General features: G+C 45.1%; 1 protein-coding gene across 2 annotated transcripts in view; it reads left to right on the forward strand.

Moving 5' to 3' along the window:
- COL5A1 (collagen type V alpha 1 chain) overlaps positions 1 to 20,687 on the forward strand; it is a 230,191-nt gene that overhangs the window by 37,631 nt on the left and 171,873 nt on the right. For both annotated transcript variants that reach the window (XM_014603741.3, XM_014603740.3), the window contains exon 2: positions 16,309 to 16,476. In XM_014603741.3, the coding sequence (XP_014459227.1) occupies positions 16,309 to 16,476 (168 nt within the window). The remainder of the gene's footprint in view (positions 1 to 16,308; positions 16,477 to 20,687) is intronic.

Raw genomic sequence — 20,687 nt, forward strand, 5'->3', positions numbered from 1 at the left:
CTCAAGGAAACAAAGATCATTTTATCTCTGGAATGTAATGTATTCTGGCAGGACCGAACAGTGGCTGCTGTAGTATCGGGCTCTGGTCCTTTCTTTCCCCTGTCGGGATTACGCGTCCAACCCTTCGAAGCTGTCTGTTCTCATAATGAATTTCTTTGTTCGCAGCGGGACAGTTTGGGTTTTTTGTAGCCACACGGGGGATGACATGACTCACGGCTGAAGCATTCGGCTTGATATCTGGAGCGATGGAAATGGGTGGACCCGGTGGAGCTGGACTCAGTTGTGCCCCATAAGGACCCGTCCCTTTCCATAGGGCCGTTGTGTAACCTTCTTCTCCAGGAAGGCAGACCTTTTTACTACCTAGCGTGCAAAGCTCCCCACTTTTTTTTGCTAGTGCCCCTTCACCCCGTTTGCTAAATGGATCACGCTGTTCATCCATTGCTTGGAAGAGTACCAACACGGCCACTGCAATTTCCCCTAGTAAGACAACCCTTGGAGGAACATGATTAACATAGAAGGATGCTGGTGTAACGCCAGTCTGAGGGGCTTAATCATTTTTTTCCACCCCCTTCTTCATTGTGACTCCTATTCTGTCACCTCATTAGGTTAATCGAAATGTGTCTGAGGGACGCTGCTAAGGATCCAGGAGTGGTGACATGTATTTAAATAGGGGTCTGCGAGTGAGTGGAAACTATTAAGGTCCTGCGAGCGCAAATGAGAACTTCCCAGCTCAGCAAACTGAGTTGAATTTAATAGGAGTCTCATCCTCCAGACATGAGGGTTGCCTTGGGCCCTATCTATCTGCCTAGGAGCTTGCATGGAATAGCCCTGCAGCATCCAACCCGAGGGGTTTAAGTCATTTCCACTCCGACCTAAGCCATCTATTTAAGTATGTGAGCACTTAACTAGAGAGAGCCAAATACAGCCCAGGTGGAAGTGGGTGTGACTCCTATTCAGTCCCAGTGCTCTGACTTACTCCTGAATTAAGCCGTATCCCTCTGAAAAGCAGGGATGGATGCAGTGAGCTACATCTGTCAAGGCTCAGAGGGAATTTGGTATGTATTCACTCAGTCCTAAACAGGACGTCTTTTAAACACAATTCCCCCTCCTTTAAAAATACAGGGAGCGGGAACTGGGGGGAGATGAATGGGTCTCCGGCATGGCTGTAGGTATTTGCTTTCTTGAGCCGGTTTGCATGCTGAGCGGTACCACATTCCACGCGTTGCCCTGACAGTCGCTTTGTCCCCGGACAGGAATTTCAGCTTGTACCGTCCCCTCCCACCATTGCCCCTCACCGCCTTTTTAACAGTCTGGCCTGCTGACCTCGGGTGGCCAGGCCAGTCATCCAAGGGAAAATCTGTTTGGGGGGAGATTTCCCTTGCAACCCAGCGGGTCCCGTGTTGGGTTGCTTCCCCTGGAGAGTGTGGTTCAGTGCCTCTCAAATGACAAATCTCTGTTGGGTTCCCCAGATGTAGATTAAAGACTGGCTCTTCCTGCGTCTTAGACATTCATAGACATTAGGGCTGGAAGGGACCTTGCGAGATCATCGGGTCCAGCCCCGGTTTTGAGGTCAGCCTGGATGCTGCAGTCTCAGTAGACACTCCTTTAGCCTCTCCCTGTTTGGAGACCTCTATTTTTTTTCAACAAGCACCTTTTTCCTATCAACAGGGGAAAAAAAACCCCAAAACGCAAAAACCCCCAGCAACTTCATCTGAAAACTTTTTCCTTTTGCATTCAGTATGCCAGAGACTGTTCCTTGTCTGCTGGAAGGGAGGAAGACTGTGTTGTGCCTTGCATAGTGTCTTTCATGAAGAATTAATGATAATTCTGCAAAGTACAATTAATAACATTAATAATGCTTTGCACCTGTCAGCGGTGGGTCTCCACAGGCCTTGCCCATGCTAATTATGTAATCCTCAGCCACTCTGCATAGGAGGTCACGTCTGCTCCTTTTTAAGGATGAGTCAGTTGAGGAATGGAGATGTTAAGGGGCAGGTCCTTTTGCTGAGATGAAGTGGGTCTGGGGCAGTTGGGAGCAATGGAGCAGCATGTCTTTTATATCAGCCAAGTCTTTGGCTCTGCACAGTTGTCTTGACGTGATGCCAGGGAGCTGGCAGCCAAAGGGGTGTAGGAGTCCTGGCTGCATTCTCACCTGGGCTGGCATAAATCTGAAGTTTAAGGGCTTAGATGGGTTTAAATGAGAGCAGAATCTGGCCCTGTGGTTCCTGCTGGACGGCGTTCCCTCCCCACGCGGCTGCATCTGCAGAAGAGAAGGGCTGCGCCCTTCAGTGGTTAGCTGTGATTTTAGGGGTATTTGCAGGCACACAGGAGGTCCTGCTGGATGATCACAGTGGTCCCTCTTGGCTTTAAAACCTACAAAGCATTGTTGCCAGATCTAAAATGTGGCAGAGAGTTGTTGAGGCAGAGAAGGGAAAGCTTTTCCAGATGGCGTGAATTGAAATACATGCTTCCATGCACAGTGACATTGTGCTTCAGCAAGCAGCTAGCGCAGAGGCTGGCAGAAAGAGAGCGCCTTCCTCTGCTGCTGACTCGCTGTGGTAGGGCAGATGCTATGTCGAGAAGCAGCTTCCTCCGGTGACTAGCGGCTTCAAAGCTGGTTCAGTTGCTCTTTGTCACGCTGCAATTTGGGAAGCGGTAGCAGTCTAGCTACAGCAGCCTGGAAGTCAGCGCTGGCTGCAAAGCCTTGTCTAGAAGCATGAGCAGCGTCCCAGGTTGCCAGGACTATGCTGCTACTGGTACCTGAGCTAGTTCCAGTATGTGTATGCTATACTATACGCACTGCAGGTTAGCTAGAACAGTGCAACTCACTCAACCTTTGTCTTTCCTATTTGCCTTATCTGTAAAATGGGCACAATGGTATTTAACCATCTCTCTAAAGTCTCTTGACATCTTTGTATGGAAAAGGCTTTCCACTTTCCAAGTAGTAGCTGTGTGTCGAGCGTGATGGGTTCTTAGAACGAAAAGTTTGACTCATGTCTAAGGTACCATTGATGTAACCCCTCTTTGCACCCTTGTTCTCAAACCTAGTCCACCCCGATAAACTACAAGATGCAACCCAGCAGCTTAGACAGGCAACGTAAAAGCTGCAGAGTGATGTTTGAGTGAGACGGGAACATGAATGCAGACTTGACCTTGTGACTTGAACCTTCTGTAATAATTGCAGGATGCTGGTAGCATAGCAAGCTGCGGAGTCATGACATTCCCAAAATCTCTTGGTTGTCCTTGAGATGCTGCCAAGCAAGGACTCCTGCATCTGGATCAGTGTTTCTTGACCCCTGTTCAAATCCAGAAATATTCATGACCCTTTTACATTTACTATAAAAATAAGATTAAAAACTGCATCCATGCTAACCCGGTGTAACTGATGTCTGTGAGGTTCACAAAGTTGAAAGAAAATACTGGACCTGGAAAGGCAAGGTTTTGTGAGGAGTTGGAGGTGAGAAAATGCCTTTGCTTTAGATTAGTAATAATCTTTCCAGTGCCTTGCAACCTTCCCTGCTTACCTTGTGTTGGGACTTCAACACACTTCAGTGCCCTTTGGTCATCTTATATTCTTCATTCACTTGAAAGCAAGGATCTGTTGTGCTCTTTTAAATGACATGAGTTAAAAGTACACAGGTGAGTCCTTGAGGTCACCGTGTTGGATGCACAGAATAAGTGATGTACACATGCACATACACACATACATGCATTAGAATAGCACCAGTATTAAACTAGAGGACATAAGGCCCCATAATAATGTGTAGTCTCAAATTCCAAGTGTCTTCACTTCCCATAGTTATAGCTGGCAAAAATGGGTAATCTGGTTGTTGATCTCAGCAGAAAAAACGTGTGCATCTGCACTGCAGTCAGAGCCATTTGTAGATAGACCTGAAGTAATTCTCAGCTGGCTAATTTGGGATGCAGTGAAGCTGCAGTTGCTCCTGCTTTGGTGCAAGCTGGATGCCTAAGCAATGGCTCAGATCTCCAGTGGGCTAGTAAAAGCCCTTGTTGAAGCCTGTGCAACCATGTGCTGAGCTGCGGTGAGCTAGAGTAATGCTACTGGGGGGTAGGTTTAGAGGTGCTGCCACGGCACCTCGGATTGAAGTGAAGCAATACAGTCCTGGATGGGGAGACTGAACTGGCTGCTCAGCTCCTTCCAGATCTCGTTGGATTTAATCAGTGGGGCATTGGGAGGGAGCTGATTTGTGGCTCTCCTTACTGCAGATTGCTCAGACAGCTGACTTGGATCTCTAGGCTTGTCAAGCCAGGACCCTTCACTTGCAATCAAATATATGCCATAATGAGTAATTAAGAATTCTAATCGCTTTTCCAGATGTGTCCTTCCACGTCGGTGAGAGTTTCTCCTTTTACCAAGAGCACCCTATGTACTCCGTTTCCGTGTGTCCAGCATTTGGGCCCATCTCACTACATGTGAGATGCTCCCTACTATCAAGGGCTATTTGGGGATCCCCAGTTTGAGTTCCAGCTCTTCTCTGGGGCTGCCTGGATCAGTTTATCTCAGAAATTGGACTAGCCTGCTGGCACCGTAGAGAGCTTTGTGCAGAACGGATGCGTTCACGAGGTGCAGGGCAGCACTTCCATGTCGCCATTCATGCATTTAATTTATTTATTTATTTTAACATCATGAGTTTCGTGCAGTTTGGGTATGAAAGCTGCCAGTCCTCCAGTAGTGTGATTATAGTGAAACATAGGATCTTTATTTTCATGTTTGCTGGCTTGTGAGCCCTCCTGCGTGGAGGGGAAGCTGGAACAGATGACCACTGAATGTTGAAGAACTGAAAAGCATTTTAACTCAGGATATGTCCTTTTAGTTGGGGCTGGTCTTGCTGTGAGCAGGGGGTTGGGCTAGATGTGACCTCCTGAGCTCCCTTCCAACCCTCATTTTTCTGATTTATGTGTCCTGTCCCCTACACTTCTCCACCTACCTGCTCCCTTTTGCAAATGCAAATGGAGAAACGTAGCACCCAAGCGGCACTTTGGTTGCCTGCCACGACCTAGCATGCCAGAGGTGGATCTCGACAGGCTATAGGGATGTCCTTTGGCGCTGCATTTCTTGGCTTGGTGCAGATGGACATGGCAGGCTTGAGAACATCCCTCCCAGAGAGCACCGGAGAGGAAGTCTGATAAACCTAAAACCGTCAAATGTACCAGTTTACTAAAAAGAATGGGATTTTTTTTTTAAGTCATGAATTTTAGGGGTCTGACCTGCGACTGGGTTGGTAGGATTGGCCACATGGAGGGCTTGAGTAGTAAGGCAGGAAAAAGGAAAGGTAAGTACCAGCAGGCAAGGGTGTTGTGTAAAGACATAGAAAGGGAACTGGAAATGATGCTGGTCAATAGCGTCTTATAGGGCTTCAATAATTTAGGTCTTAAATTCAGTAGAGAGTCTTAAATAGAATTGTTTTCCTTGGGGGAAGGACAAGGAAGGTTTTCTCTGTCTGCATTCAATGTCTAAAAAATAAATAAAGGCAAAGAGAACGGTGGTTGGTTATAAATTAGTGACTTCTCCGACATGGCTACCAGCCAGTCATTTCCAAATGGGTTTTGTATCCTAACCGTCGGCTAAATGCTTTGGAGCCCATCGGAGTCGTTAGCTTTAGGTATTAGAATTGATTCTTCCAGGTAAAAGCGTGGGTTTAAATTAGCAATCTCCTGGTAAATACGGGCGTGCGGGGAGTTTCAAAGGAGCCAAAGAGTTCAATGCCCATCTCCCGCTGGATTTCAGTGGAATTTAACTCCATTAAGCTTCTGTAAAAATTGCATTTACCTAATTTTCCATGCTGCTCCTGATCTGTGTAATTTCCCTTCCTCCTGTCATCAGCTCTGCCTGAAAGAGAAAGTTTAACACGAGGAACTGCAGTGTTGATGAGCAGAGACACAAAGAACTGGGAAATGTCCGTGCATATTTGGCTTTATGAGGATGACATTTATTAGTGAGCCTGCGGATTTGACTGAGCAAGAGGAAACCCAAGGAGGAAAAAAAATAATAACACAGTTCCTCTAAGTGAAATCAGGGACATAAAATAAAATGCCTCAGGAAGTGGTGATATAAATCAGAGGGGCGGCTTGGTTGCATTTGCTCCTCTAGCATAAACCAGTAAGGCTGACTTATAAAAACAGGCGTCTATGAGAGCAGAAGTCGGTGCATCGCGGTCTTGTTGTGCCGCTGCAGTTGCAACGGGGGTCAAACCCTACTGATGTCAGCATTAAATAGACTCGTTATTAGGTTGTCAGTTCTTTGGGGCAGGGATTGAATCCATGGTTCCCCAGGGTCTGGCTCCGGGCAGGATCAGGGTAGTAATTTGCTGTTAAGTCTTGTTCCATTAGTACCTGTACAGACGTGCATTAAACTGCACAGCTCAACCATTGCAGTCAAATGCATACCTATCAAAGCCCCCTAACACTGGCCTTCACTCTCACGGCTGAACAGGGCTTCCTTTAATCTGTATTTTTGTCACCATTAACTTTCAACATGTCCTGCCGATGAAAAAATCCCTTGTTATTGCATGTGTGCAGCAGGATTGGAATTAGTTCGAGGTATTTTATCCTCCTAAAATTATATTTAGAGTACACTCAAGGAGGGGAAAGGTTGGTATTAAGAGCCCAAACATGCTGGGTAGGGTGTTTGCGTGCACTGGTGTTAATTCATAATGTTCCAGTCTTCATCTTCAGCCTTGAACGATGCTTTGGCTTCCTTTTACAGTTTATTTTCGGCTCTCCTGCGATCAGCTTCATAATAACTCTGCTACTCGGTCCCATCTGGTGGTTTGGTGTTATTATAGGGGGACCGCTGTCTGCTCGGAGTGGCATGAGCAATGCCAAACCCTTGGCTGCCGTCTGTATTTGGACCTCTAGTCCAGAAGCCAGATGTTTTCAGTCAACATCAGTTGATGTCCTTTAATATGCCTGTAAAAAGAAGTGCATTGTGGCCTTTGGCCTGTTTACAGCTCAAAGAGAGGAGCTCCTAACTTAATGCTGGTTCCAGTTAACCTAAATTGTAGCAGATAATGAACCAATTAAGGGCTAATTAACACAGGCATGTGGTTAAGGCCCTAATCTGGGACTCAGGAGTTTGGGGTGGACTCTCTCTCCCTCTGCCACCCTGTGATCTTTGAGCCAGTCGCATAGTTTGTCTTGGTCCAGGTTTTTCATCGTTAAAAATGGGATAGTACCGCTCTCTTTGCTGTCTACTTGTGTTATCTGCTCTTTGGTGTAAGAAAATTGAGTACAGCACCTGCCACAACTGATCTCAATTGGGCTTTGGTGGTACTATACTAATATCAAGTGTAATAATGAGATCTCTTCTTTCGCTCATTCAGCTTTCTTAATCAAAGCCTGATTAATTCCCTAAACCTCAGTGGCATTATTCTTGCTCTGCAGTAGTTGAAGAGAGCAGAGCATTGGGACGTGTTTCTGCTCTTTGCTTCCTTTTGGAGTACTCTGGATACGTACGCCGAAAGTGTTTTTGAAAACCAATAAATTTAGGGCAAAAACGTGGGTCCCTTTCACGGGCCAACCTTGCTGCGTCTTGCTTGAAAGAAGGATCTTGTGTTTAATGTTGCATAGTGATGTTATTCATAAAGTGGCAAGCAGGAAAGCAGGGGGCGGAAAAAAACCCAGGGAGCCTTTAAAATAGGTGATTCAGATCTAGGATCAAGGCCAACCCCAGTGTCAGACTTACAAGAAATATATTGTAGGGCCCATTTTTGAGTCAGTCCAGTCCTGCCTCAGCTTCCAGCACAGATCTTGAGTTGGGCTGTTTCTGGGTTTCTTGGATTTATTTAGACTCGGCCAAGAGTCAATCTAGCGCTTTGCTGATGTTGAAAGCTGTTCTGTCTAGCTGTTCTTTCGGCCATGCACATAGCTCGAGGCTCATCCACCACTTAAATTGTATTTTGAGGGATTGAGTGCAATGCAAGTGGTCCTTAGACCTCGTGTGTTGGCTGTCTTCACATGCATAAATTTCCCCCTTTACTTTCATGCATTACTGCAATCCCAGAATAGACCAAGATCAAAGAGAAGGGAACCCGGTTACTTAACTAGTCCTCATGCATCCCTACAGCACGTGCGTCCTGGAGCGAGTGGAGTGGCACCAAAGGTGATTTTTTTTTCTCTTTTATTTTAATCCTGGAAATGAATCTCACGTCATTTTGAGCTTGGAAAATATGATGCCTATCCCTTTTTCCTGACCTGACCCCCTTCCCATGGAGCAAATTGCTTGCTGCCATAGGAAGGAAACCCTAATACTGGTGTTTGCTTGTAATAAACAAGTCAATAGGATATTTCAAGAGAACAAAGCAGTCTCTGTTTCTCCAAGTGGAGCATTGCTGTCATAAGGAATGTACTCTGACCTTTCCTATTTAATAATGCTGAGTCTGAGCATTTTGCAGCGAGGCAGCAGCATCTTTTATAGGAACCCGCTGTTATTCAGGACAGTCTTGAGGATTGCACAGAGGCAGCAGCCTTAAAAATGGACAGGAAGGGGGAACCTAGATAGCATCCTTTCAGAGATGCATCAATTTGGGGGGGAAGAGGGGTTTGGCAAAGGGCCAGGAGGTCTTTCCTCCCCGCTACTCAGTACCCTAACCCTAAACCTAACTCCAGGGGCTAGGTGCCCTAATGTGGGCACCTAGTGACTTCTTCCCATTCTGGCACCGTAAGGGACCCACTTTGCCCAATGGATGTCTGGTGACTTGTGCCATAAGGGAATGCAAACCTCTGGACTAAAAATTTTTAACCCTCCTCCTCAATCCTCCCCCAAAAAAGATTCTAGGATTACATTGTGGAAACCCTGTAAGCTTCATTAGACAAGTTTAACATGCCCGTTGTTGCACCGGTAGTTCATTTAGGTTCTTTGAAGGAGGCTTAGACCCAGCTATGAACTCTGCCTGACTAAAAATGTGTGGGATGGATTTTACCTTCGGATGCATTTCTATTTAAGCTGTAAAGTATTTGCTGTCTTGCTCTGTTTTATGTACATACAGTACCTAGCGCCCTGGGAGCCCTGACCTGGGATGGGGCTGCTTCGTGCTACCGTAATCTAATGCATTAAGGTGGGGCTTGTTCTCCTTTAGGGGAGCTGGGCAGTATCACCAAATGACAAATAGCTGTCTGGAAGTAATTCATTCATGATAATACCATGGCATGGAAAGATCAGTCAGATGGAAATGTCACCTTTGGTTTCAAAGGAAACCCTTTTTTTAATCAGCAGGTGGAAGGCGTGTGTCATATTTAACTTCAAATGGAGCCCCGTTGTCTTGCTTTCTTGTTAGATTTATTTTTTTTTTCTTGTAATAATCTGAAGATCATTTAAATCCCTCTAGGTCCTGAAATATTCATGTCAGTGCTTGCACTGCTATGAAATAGCCAGGGAGCATGAAGCCTTATGCAGGCAATCCTGGGGTCTGGCTACAGAGCCTTGAGTTTACTCCGGGCACAGGTTTTCTTCTGTGCATCACTTTTAAGGGCAGTTGAAAAGAAGGGGGTCTGATGTGTCATAGTCTGGGCTGGGATGGTTCTCAGCCCTACTAAAGTTTCCATGTCTGGTCACAGGTGAGTCTCTTTATCTTTTGATGCCTAAGTTCCTTATCTTTTGATGCCTCAGTTCCCCACTGGTAAAATGGGGTTAATATTTCCTTTCTCTGACTCCTGGGCTAGGGACAGAAATTGCACATAAACCGGTATAAAGAATCAGAAACCAGTTCAGATTTGTAACACAACAGAAGTTCAGTGCATATAAACCACTTTTAAAGTGGATGGATGTAGTATCAGATTTAACTGATTTAGGTTAAATACATTTTTTGGACTTCTGTCCCAGATCCCCTTTCAGATTCAAGTTAACTCACAGTCCCCCAGCATCCCAGGATGCTTTGTATCTCTCCCCCTCACAGGGTGAGTGGGCTAGGCTTGGCCCAAGCTGTCTGCTCCAGCCAAGCTCTAGCGCTCCCTGGCTTTTGGCCTGGGCCACTGCAGGCATGTGGCTGCATTTCCCGAATCAAAAGTGAATGTCTGTTCACTTGCTTACTGGTTCGATCTACGCAGCTTAGACTAACCTGCAAATATTGAATTGATTCAGCCTCGGGTTTTTTGACTGTCTGTACTTAACCCTTGTCCAATGAGAGTGTAGTATTTAGAGTGGGAGTGTCTATTCCTATAGCTCTGTGCAGCGCCTAAAACACAGGTACCTTTTGGATCTCTTTAAACACAAGCAATGATGTTAGTAATAATTGCTGATGTGTACAGTGGGTCTCCTCCAAATTTTTGAGGGATAGGCCATTGCATTTGAGGATCTTGTGATCACAGGTGATTTGAGTCTCTTGGTGCACTTGGAAGGTAGGTATTAGCATTTCTACGTGGTGGAAGAGAAAACTGGTGTGTATTGAGTTGAAATGACACCCATGCAATGAGTCGGTAGCAGAGCTGGGAGCAGACTATGCTAGTCTGGACTCGGAGTCCTCTGCTCAAATCACACGTTTCTGAAAGCTGTGGGATACATGCAGGGCAGACAGAAGTTACTGAAGCCTGTTTTGGAGCATCTTCATCTGAACCCTCATGGAATAAGGGTTCAATTTTCACAGGATTAGACCCTTTTACAGGACTCTGCAGCCATGCACTTCTGCTTGGTCACAGCTGTAGAGCGTTTTCAGGGGCCAGATTGGGCAAAACCCATCACTTCTGTCTGCACCTATAGAGCGAAAAGCTTTGGGCTAATGGAGGACCTGTTACATAGTTGTCCCATCATTGGACCTGCATTGAGGAAACAGGTTCATTGATCTGTCACCCTGTGCTTTATACTTGCCCTAAAGCACCCAAAGACAGCACGGCGTTTATCTCAAACGTTACGGAAAATAGGTGTTCCTCGATAACACCCAATAGAGAAGGCAGCACTTCTTCTTTTAAATGCATTTAGTTTGCCTTTTGCATGGAGTGGATGGGCTGGTACAAGCTCTCTCATTCTGCAACCCTTTCAAATCCATTCCTGCAGCTCTCTGGGTGTCAGTGACTCTGCCGCGGATATTGCTCCCACCTGTGAATGGCTTTTGTTCAATCCTAGGAGCCGCTCGTCTCTCGGTTCCCCCCTGCTGCCCTCCCAGTGCTTCAGAAACTTCAGGCTGATGTCAGAGGTCTGGAATTCAACCTCTTTCTTTAAATAAATCTCTGAGGCAGCTAACAACTGAACAGTAGTTGGATTGATTGCTGGTACCTCCGGGAGGTAACTGGTGGAAGAGCTGGATTTTTTTTTTTTTTTTTTAAAGGGAGCCCAGGTTTGGGACGTGCAGATGATTTTGCACATAGAGCAGAAATACAGCATGTTAGGCCGTGAGGTAGATGGTGTGATGAGTGGTGGTGTAGGGCTGCAATGTGCCGTCAAGGGATTCTGTAGGACGAGTAAAAGAAAAGATGGAAAACCTTCCTTATGTGCATAGCTGGGGGTCAGATGTTCAGGTAGTTTATGCGGCCAGCATCAGCAGAGCTGCACAGATTGCATGGCTGACTGCAGGTTTGGATTTTGGGGCCCGAAAGGATCCTAAGCAGGACGTGGAGACTTCAGGTGGATGTGCTGCGGTGTACGCGGCTTGTATTCTGTGGATCCCAAATCCAGACCAGGGTTTCCAGGGGGAGCCTCAGTGCAGTGATGCCATAGGGAGCACCTGGCTTTCATCACATTTGGAAGGTTTAATTAAAGAACCAGAAAGAAGCTCAGGGTCTCCCTGGACTGGACAGTCTTTATATTCATTGTGACAAAGTGCAACCTTGTCCCTCCTGCAAGGAGCATCACACGTGGTCGATGTTGTGTTTTTTCTCCGTCCTTCAATGCGGTCCAGGCCCAGCTTCTGCACATCCCTCTTCAAAAATCCCATAAGCATATTCCCAGATTGTTCTGGGTTAAATGAAGGTAGTCCCCTGTGGGAAAACCTTCAGTCTGGAAGAAAAGGCAGTACAATCTGCCATTGTTCACCCCTCTGTTTAGCTTGGGCATGTGTTCAGTGCTCATTGTGATAATACCTAGGCCTTTTCATGGCACTATACTCTTGGATACAGTGGGAACCACAGATGATCTGGAGGGATAACACGCTTGGGTGGGAAAAATTTGAAAAAGGGTATATGTGTGTGCTGCTTCGGATGAATTATTCATGTCCTCATTAACATATGTAAGCTTTCCATGCAAACATTATTAAAACCCTGCATTTAATACATTTGAGAGGCCTATTTATCAGCTCTTCTCTGTATGTGCATTTGGTTCACTTTCAAAAAAATGATAGTCATATTATGAACCAAGAACCCTAGTCATATTTTGAAATATATTTTCTCCTCATCTCTCACTTCCCCTCCTTCTCACACTATTAGCAGGGTTTCCCATGCTTTATTTCTACAAGCCACTGACACTGGAACTAGCTTCTCCCAAAAATGAGATAGCATGCATCTTGTTGCAAGGAATAGTTTTGTTCCCAATGGGTTATTCCTCAAGTCAGAAACAAGATGGCACACTTAGCTGCATATCATGGCCATACTGTTTCTGAATACTGGTAGATGTTGAGACCCAGCTGACTGTGGGTGGTGATTTAGGATGTTGATATTCACAGCAAGCTATCAAATCCATGGCTAGTCCTTGAGGATTGCATCTCTTCAGGGAAAAGAATAGATTGTATAACACAAGTATAAAACTGTGATATATGTCATAGGAAGGCTAAATGAAGCTGTCAAGCAGAGATTGCTCTGGGCAGTGCCAGGAGTTTGCTGACTTAGGTGGTTCATCTTCTTGACAGCTCTTTGCTCAGGCTGTTGGGTCAAAACTCAGAAATGTTTATTGCGAGCATTTGAAGTCAGATCCGGTTAATCCAACTCACGTTGGAAATGCCATCTCTGCTGATGTGGAAAAAGCCAGATTAGTAAACTAATGGTACATATCATGCACGTTACATTAAGTCTTTTTCGAGACTGAAACATCTGGATGCCTACCAGCCCCCAAGGAGCTGGCTCTGATGGCCCTGGGTGCAACCCAGACTTCTTCGACTAGTTTTTTGCAAGGTTTTTGCTAAAGAGAATGCTAATAAGGATATGATCCTAATGAGACAGGGTGGAAAAGGGCTGGCAGGGACCGAAACCCTTGGCTTCGCATCATTAGCTGGAATGTTCCCATTGCTTGCATTGATGCATCGTCATGAATAAGACTTCGGGCAGTGAATTCTTTGGGGATCATGTTCAGAGCTGTGTTTTGGAAAAAAAAAAGGGAGCCTTTTTCCCATTGTTGCATATGCTTTTTGTGTGGTATGTGCACCTGCCGTAGTCTGCTTTCCCTGCCAGCACAAAGGTGCCTTGTTTGCATAGTTTTCTCCGAATACAAAATTGAAGCGGCAGGCTCTGTGGCAGGACGGAGAAGCAAGAACCGAGAGTGTTCAGACTGGATAGTGATGGAGCATTTATTGTTCTGTAATGCTCAGATCCTTTCTGTTGATTACAATTACTGGTTGGCTGAAGCCAGTGGTGATGGATTGTGCGGAAATTAAAGTATGCTTTGGGTCTGTGGTGAGACCTCGCCAAGGAAGGGAATTACTTGGAATATCTATCTGGTTTATGTGTGTGTTGAAACCACACGCTGAAATTTGGTTGCCTTCAGACCTCAAATAGATATAGCTATAAATATATAGATATATGACAATGTGTGTGTGTATGTGTATATATATATGTGTGTGTGTATGTGACAATGTATATTGTTGTATATATACATATATATGACAATGTATATTGTTGTAAATGTGTGCATATAGATATAGGTATAGCCATATTGTCATTCAGAACTCAGTGTCCAGAATGTCTCATGTAACCTTGCACCAAAAACATGGCAGGGATGTTCCAGGGAGCTCAATATTTAGGGATATCTGCCTTTTTTTTTAAGGCAATGACAGTTTTGCCTTTTGCCTCTGTTGGAGCAAAATTAGGCTAGTACTGTGCTGCTTTGCAATTTCCACCTATTGTGCTTTCAGTTTTCACAGACTTGGGCAACACTTTTTATTGTTTTCCCCCTTGGGGTCATTGATCTTCCCAAGTTTGACTTTGAAGAAGAAACTCAAATCAAACTGGCAAGTCTGTTGGGCGTCCAGAACAGGACTTCAGTGGGCTTTCCAGAAAAGGGCAATAACCTAAGAATGAGTTGCTAACCATTCAGAATGCTTAATTTTTCCATGGAGGATGGAGAGATGCCCAACTTTTGGCATAGGACCCTGAGTATCATAGTCAACCAGCAATTTCCTATACCATAGTTAAAACTGCCACTTTGAAGGCTTGACCAAAGACAAAGATTGACCGAAATCTCCTCCTAAAACCCAGCATTGCCTTTTCTGGTTAACTCTTAGCCAGGATTGCTCAACCAAACCTAACAAAGCTAGATAAATTTTGCTTTATTTGGGGTTTTTGTTACAAAAATGTGTAACATTTTTAGCATTACCATTGCAATTAACTTAGAAACGAATGCAGTTGTTAGAGTGACAGCCATAGTGGTTCATCTGTAGACTAGTTGGCGTTGTCTGCTGCTACCGTATAGCCATGCCTTAGGCAAGGGAGGAAGAATGTGTTGTGTTGGGACTCTGTGCTGGTCATAACCTTAGGGGGCTGCCAGAGCTTGGTCACTGGAGGAGAGAGCAGAGATTTTGGAAGGGGCTAGCACAAATTGGGGCATTGTTCGCCCTAGAGGGATGAGTCACTGAGCTGGATGCAGGCTGTGAAGCTATTCTAGCTGTTTGGCTGCAGAGTGACTGTTGCCCAGGGAATGTTATCAATCTTGAGAGTCATTTTAATGAAACGTTGCAGTTTGCACCCTTATTCAGCATGCCAGTATGTTCCCATGCCGTCTAAAGTGGCCAACAGAAGTTTTCATCTTGTTTGGGAAACTTCTGCTGCTCCAACCTTGACCTTTCAGGAAGGAGATCTTTATCTTGAGGCTCCTGTTTCATTTATGCCATTCAAAATGTCCTGCCTCTTCCTTTACCCATCCATCACTCCACAAATCAGTCTCATCATCCCTCTCTTTCATGCATTCCAGCAACCAGACACCCCCTCGGTATAGCATTTGGCTTTAAACTGAACTTAGTAGCAGTCTTTGAAGACTAAAGGTCTATAGTATATACACATCCAAGCAATGCCGTGGATAGATAGGTTGCTCTCCAGATTCCATACTGGATCCCATTGTGGATAGATCTCATGAGTCCATAACACCTTACCAGCACACTTTTTAGCTGGGGCCATTTAATACCTTGAAACATGATTATTGCCAAGTGATTGCAGCTAGCACAAATGTAGATGTTATATATAAATGTGTGTAATTACCTAATCCATTAGGAAAATGTATTAAGTCGCTTGCCTTGAAATTCTAGGCTCAACCCAAAACCAACTAGCAAAAAATGAAAACAGAACAAAGCCCCCAAATTGGTTCTCCCTCAGTACATACTCCCTCACACTCCCTCTTATTTATTCAAAGCATTCTTGTCAAAGACCATGTATTCCTAATAAGACACCAAGTTATGTAAGGCTTTGATGCCTGTATACACACACACACACACACACACACACACACATTTATTAAAGATAATGTCTACACTGTCTACTTATTAAAGATAATGTCTAACACACACACATGTGCACATGCTCTTATTTATTAAAGATGTCTAACACGTGTGTGCACACTTATTTATTAAAGGTGTCTAACACACATGCATGTGCACACATTTATTAAAGATGTCTAACACGTGTGTGCACACTCTTATTTATTAAAGATGTCTAACACAAACATGTGTGTGCACACACTCTTATTTGCTAAAGATAATGTCTAACACAAACATGCGTGTGCACACACTCTTATTTGCTAAAGATAATGTCTAACACAAACATGCGTGTGCACACACTCTTATCTATTCAAAATAATGCCTTCCTGAGGCACCAAGTTATATGAGGTGTGCTGGGGTGATGGAGAGTGGGAGAAGACACAGAGGAAATAATGAATTACTATTACTAATAATGGAGTCTATTACTTTGCACATCATTTGTTCTAATAGAGTCAGCCTGTCAACCGTTTGTTTCTAGACTGAATTCATTTTTCTAACCTGCTGTGCATTATTTAGGTTTTGAAGTTGGCATTGCCAATGTACTTGTTGTAGCTTTATTAGGAGGGGGGAAGTTTTGTGTTGTTGTTTTAAAATGGTTCTAAATGATGATTGTTCTCATTTAGTGTCTTTGCAGATGTGGATCCTTTTTGCTCGCTAACTCCAGTTTCTCCTTTCTTCTTTGCAGCGGAACCTGCAGATCTCTTGAAGGTGTTAGATTTTCCTAATTTACCTGACGGTATAACAAAAACAGCAGGTTTTTGCACAAGCAGAAGATCTTCAAAAGAAGCAGATGTTGCTTACCGAGTAACAAAAGATGCTCAGCTCAGTGCACCAACAAAGCAGCTATATCCTGGTAAGAGGAATGTCTTTTTTTATTTGGAAGTTGCCGCTAATGTAACTGGTGTTTTACCTTATCTCCTTGATTTTTAAAGTCTGGGCACTGCATCCTTCCTTGAAAGAGAGAGAGGGAGTGTGCGTGTGTGTGTGTGTGCACGCGTGCATGTTGGCTGGGAAAGTTTATGCTATTTTTATTCAAGCAGACTGTCTAATCAGCTATACTTACTTTTCTTCACTGGAGAGGGTTGTCTAGGGAGGATGTAGTGTACCAGTGCTCACATCTCTTCACGTCTGTGGCTTCTCACAAGCTGGTATTGCTCTGCGAAGCGAGGCACGGATGGTGCCCAGAGCTGGGGGATACCTTTGTTTTAAGTGGCTATACCTCCAAGCACAGTGGAGCACTGGTCCTTTTATAAGGGGCTCTAGTGTGCTATCATAATACAAATCCTAATCACAGAACACCCCACAAGGACAGGTAATCTCAAGTTGTTTTGGGATGAAAAGTCTTTTTTTATTAGGAAAAAAAATGGCATTAATATGCAGGAATGCACTGAGTAGCAAAGCTCATATTAAAAATCAGCTGGGCCACTTTGTTTATTAGAGGAAGCGCCACTCTATAAGCAAAGAGCCCGCATCTTTGCTGTATGGCAATTTTTTCTAAGTAGGGCCGATCGCTATCAATAGTTCCCACTGGGTCCCAAGTTCTGAGTGTCTAACAATACTGAAGAAAAGGTTCTTTGGGTAAATGTGATATTAAACCAACTAAATATTCGGAATTTTTTTTCCAACTATTTAGTCGAAAGAACCTTGTCTGCCTATGTCCTTAGTCCAAGATGGCTACGGCCAGCACCCCTATAACAATACCGACTGCATTAATCCTCACAACCCCTATTCCTAAAAAAGGGGAGTACTCATATCCCCATTTTACCCCCAGTGCATAGAGGCACAGAGTAAGTACACACAACTTCCTGAAATCATGCCTGTGGTACACCAGGTATCCCGCAATGTGAACTCAGCTATACCCAGGACAACGACCCAACTCCTAGATCCGTCACCTTCTCAATGGGCCGGTCATTGTTCCCATTTTATTGAGTCCCCATATATGGTGAATTCCCCTCATTTTCCATGAAACTTTGACCTGTGTAAGCACGTGGAGATTTGGTCCTCAGGCGCTGAAGCTCAATAGGCCAAGTTCGTCTCAAGCGGGACTCGACCGAGTCCGTGAATCCCCAGCATTGAATTCGGCCCGGAGTATTTCTGGCGGTTGAAATGGAAGGACAGCATATTGATTTTGGTGCCGGATGGGATATAGCACAGGATGCTCATTAGTGGAGTCATGTGGTATGAAAAGTACCCTCGCTGCACAAGAACTAACCACCAGTAGGAAAGCGTGCGTGTCCTCTGCAAAAGCAGTGGACTCCTTAATCAAGAGAGACAGACTCCTTCAAAGTGATTATAAAAGAATGAATGCTACAAAATCCATTAGCTAAATCAAAGGTAACACCGCATGCCACTACCAGTGCTATGTAATTAAGCTGGCATTTCTATCAGACCCAGTATTTAACCAGTCTAAAGGGGACTGAGAGTTGGCTGTAGAAGTGACGCTCATACCCTATAGTCCTGGACTTGCTTGACAGCCGATTGTTATTAGGATGCTTTGGAGCTTTAATTGTTATTTGCATGCATCCCCATCACCACCAAATCCACAGGTTAACTTGTGTTTGGTTTCCACCTTGTCTTGCTGACTAGAGCTGCATTATTTTCCCTGCTTCCCCCCTGTGAGCTGCAGTCACTCCATCAGCTCACACTTCAGGTTTCCCCGTCTTTATAATGGTGTTATAATGAGGAGTGAAAATGGGCCATTGCCCTCTGACTTCTCTATTTTCTTTGGAGCAGCTCCTGAAGTCCTTTGCTTGGTTTCTACTTGGTCCTCGCTCAGAGAAACTTTCACTGAAAGCAGCAGGAAATTCTCCGGAGGAAGGAATAAGGAAAAGCTAAATAAGGGTCTTAGGTTTGGGCCCTGTGACTTATCTTCAAGCCAAGAAATGCCAAAACATTGGCAGGCTTGAATGATATGAAGTGGTTTGCAGGACTGGGGGCAGTGCGGGAAAGGCCACTTTCCCTGCTTCCACAGCTTGAAACCTTGTCCGGTGGGTTTTGGCCTATGTGGGTTTTCATGCTGTCAAGGTCCAGGGACGTGGTGGGCAGCATCTTCCAGGAGCCGGTGCCCATGATCTTCCAGAGCAAGCGACTGGATAACGCAGCTGCAGCACAGTGCATTCAACGCTCTCCAGCCCAAGGAAAGATGTTGGCATTGCATTGAAGTCCACCATCCTCCTTGGCTGGAAAACTTGGAGGGGATTTCCTCGGAGTCCCTCAAATCAGCGTTTCCATCTCCCGGCAGGCTGGCTCATCGTGCGCTGGGTTGAGCAGCCTTGTCACTCCCCCGAGGCTTGCAAGCCAGGCACGTCTAGCATGTTGCAGTCTTTAGAGGAATGCAGGTGAAGACGAGAACAAAGAGCCGGGTCTCTTGGATGTCAGTCCAGAGCCACCGCAGCAACGCTTCTCATCTGATCACAGATGCTGTCTGAATGCACCCCCCATCGCTACAGGGGACTTCAATTCCCACCAGCAGACGAGTGAGAGGAAAGATAATGATAACGAAGGAATTGCAGACAGACTTACCGGGAGCAATGTGGCTTTTCTGATTTCACATTAGCAAAGGGAGAGGGTGTGGGCAGAAGCTTTTAAAACATAGCTTTCCCTCTCTGCCAGCAAATGAATACCGTACAGAATATTTTGTACTAATTAGAAGTTTGTGTTTCTCTAGGATGGTAATTTTATGAGCTTTGCATTCTCCCTCTCTAGCCACAGCCAACAAAGCACATTTAAAAAAAATAAAATAAAAGGTCTGAGTGTGTTTCAAACCCACAAGAGCAAGAAAATCTGCTGATATGTTTTTTTCCCCTTGCTCTCTAAATTAGTTCTTCGGTTTCCCTGTAAAACCATGTTCCTTCAGCTGTATGCGAGGGCAGGGAAATGCAGAGAAATAGCAGCAACAGAAACGAAGTCACATGCACTCTTTTCCCAAATCAAATACTCTTTGCTTTATTGATAGAAAAGTGCACTTATCTCCAGCCCTAGTACGTATATGTAAGGACAGTATGCATCCTAGATTATAATGGGACATTGCTTCAAGGTGAAGATGATTCGCACCCGAAATAAATGGGCTTTGAGCAGCTGCACTAACAGCATAGGATTATATGAGGGCTCTGCTCTGGAAGGTGATTATAGAAATGACTTCCTTCCAAACAAATTGTAGTTCGGTCATGGGTCTAGCGTTGGCCTTGCTGACTGTGACAAAATTAATTTGGACTGCTTTTTAAAGCCTCTGCAAAGCCAGTGTGGCTAAAAAGAAACAAAGCTCCCACTTCTGCTCCCTAGATGCCCATTAGATATACCTGTGCAAAGCCCAAAGGGATCATCCAGGGCTCATTAGGGCTCAATTGAGAAGATGATGAGGTTGCACAGGTGTTATGTAGTACCAGGCACAGGGCTTGAGCCGCAGCAAACTCTGCAGAGCATCATTTGACCTGGGATTTGCAAGAGAAAGCACTACATGAGAAAGCTCCTGTGTCCCACTTGCCAGGAACAGGCTGGCAGAACTGGTGTGCAAATGGGTGTGAAGCAGGGGCAAAGCCCCTTAGCTTCCTGGAGCAGCTTTGGGAGCGCTCCCTAAGCGACCCGACTAGCAACGTGGGTCGCTTCTGTTCTCCGAGAGAGGCATGTGATGGCATGCTGAAGCAGCCATCAGCTCACTCCAAGCTCATTGTTTCAGCATGAAAGGGGCAGTGTATGGTGAGATAATTTGGGCCACGGTAGTGTCCCTTGCCAAATTGTGCAAAGCAGGGGGGTTAACCCTGGGCTCCCAAGCAGGGGTCATGCAAGGAGCAGTTTGCAATAGTCTGATTGGAAGTGGCCCTTACCCAGGGAGAAGATGAGAGACAACCAGCCGAATTAAATGCTAGTGCTATACTCCCTTCCCTGGAGCGCCGGGTTCTCAGAAACGTCCAATGTGAGCTTATTTGAAAACGCAGACCAGAATATGAGGCCTTGATCCAAAGTCCATGGGTGTCTCCACTGACTTCCATGAGATTTGGATCGGGTCTGGTGTTTTTTTTATGTATTTATTACCTTATTATTACTGCAGCCCGAGCAGAACCTCAT

Source organism: Alligator mississippiensis, chromosome 12 (assembly GCF_030867095.1).
Source record: "Alligator mississippiensis isolate rAllMis1 chromosome 12, rAllMis1, whole genome shotgun sequence".
Lineage (NCBI taxonomy): Eukaryota > Metazoa > Chordata > Crocodylia > Alligatoridae > Alligator > Alligator mississippiensis.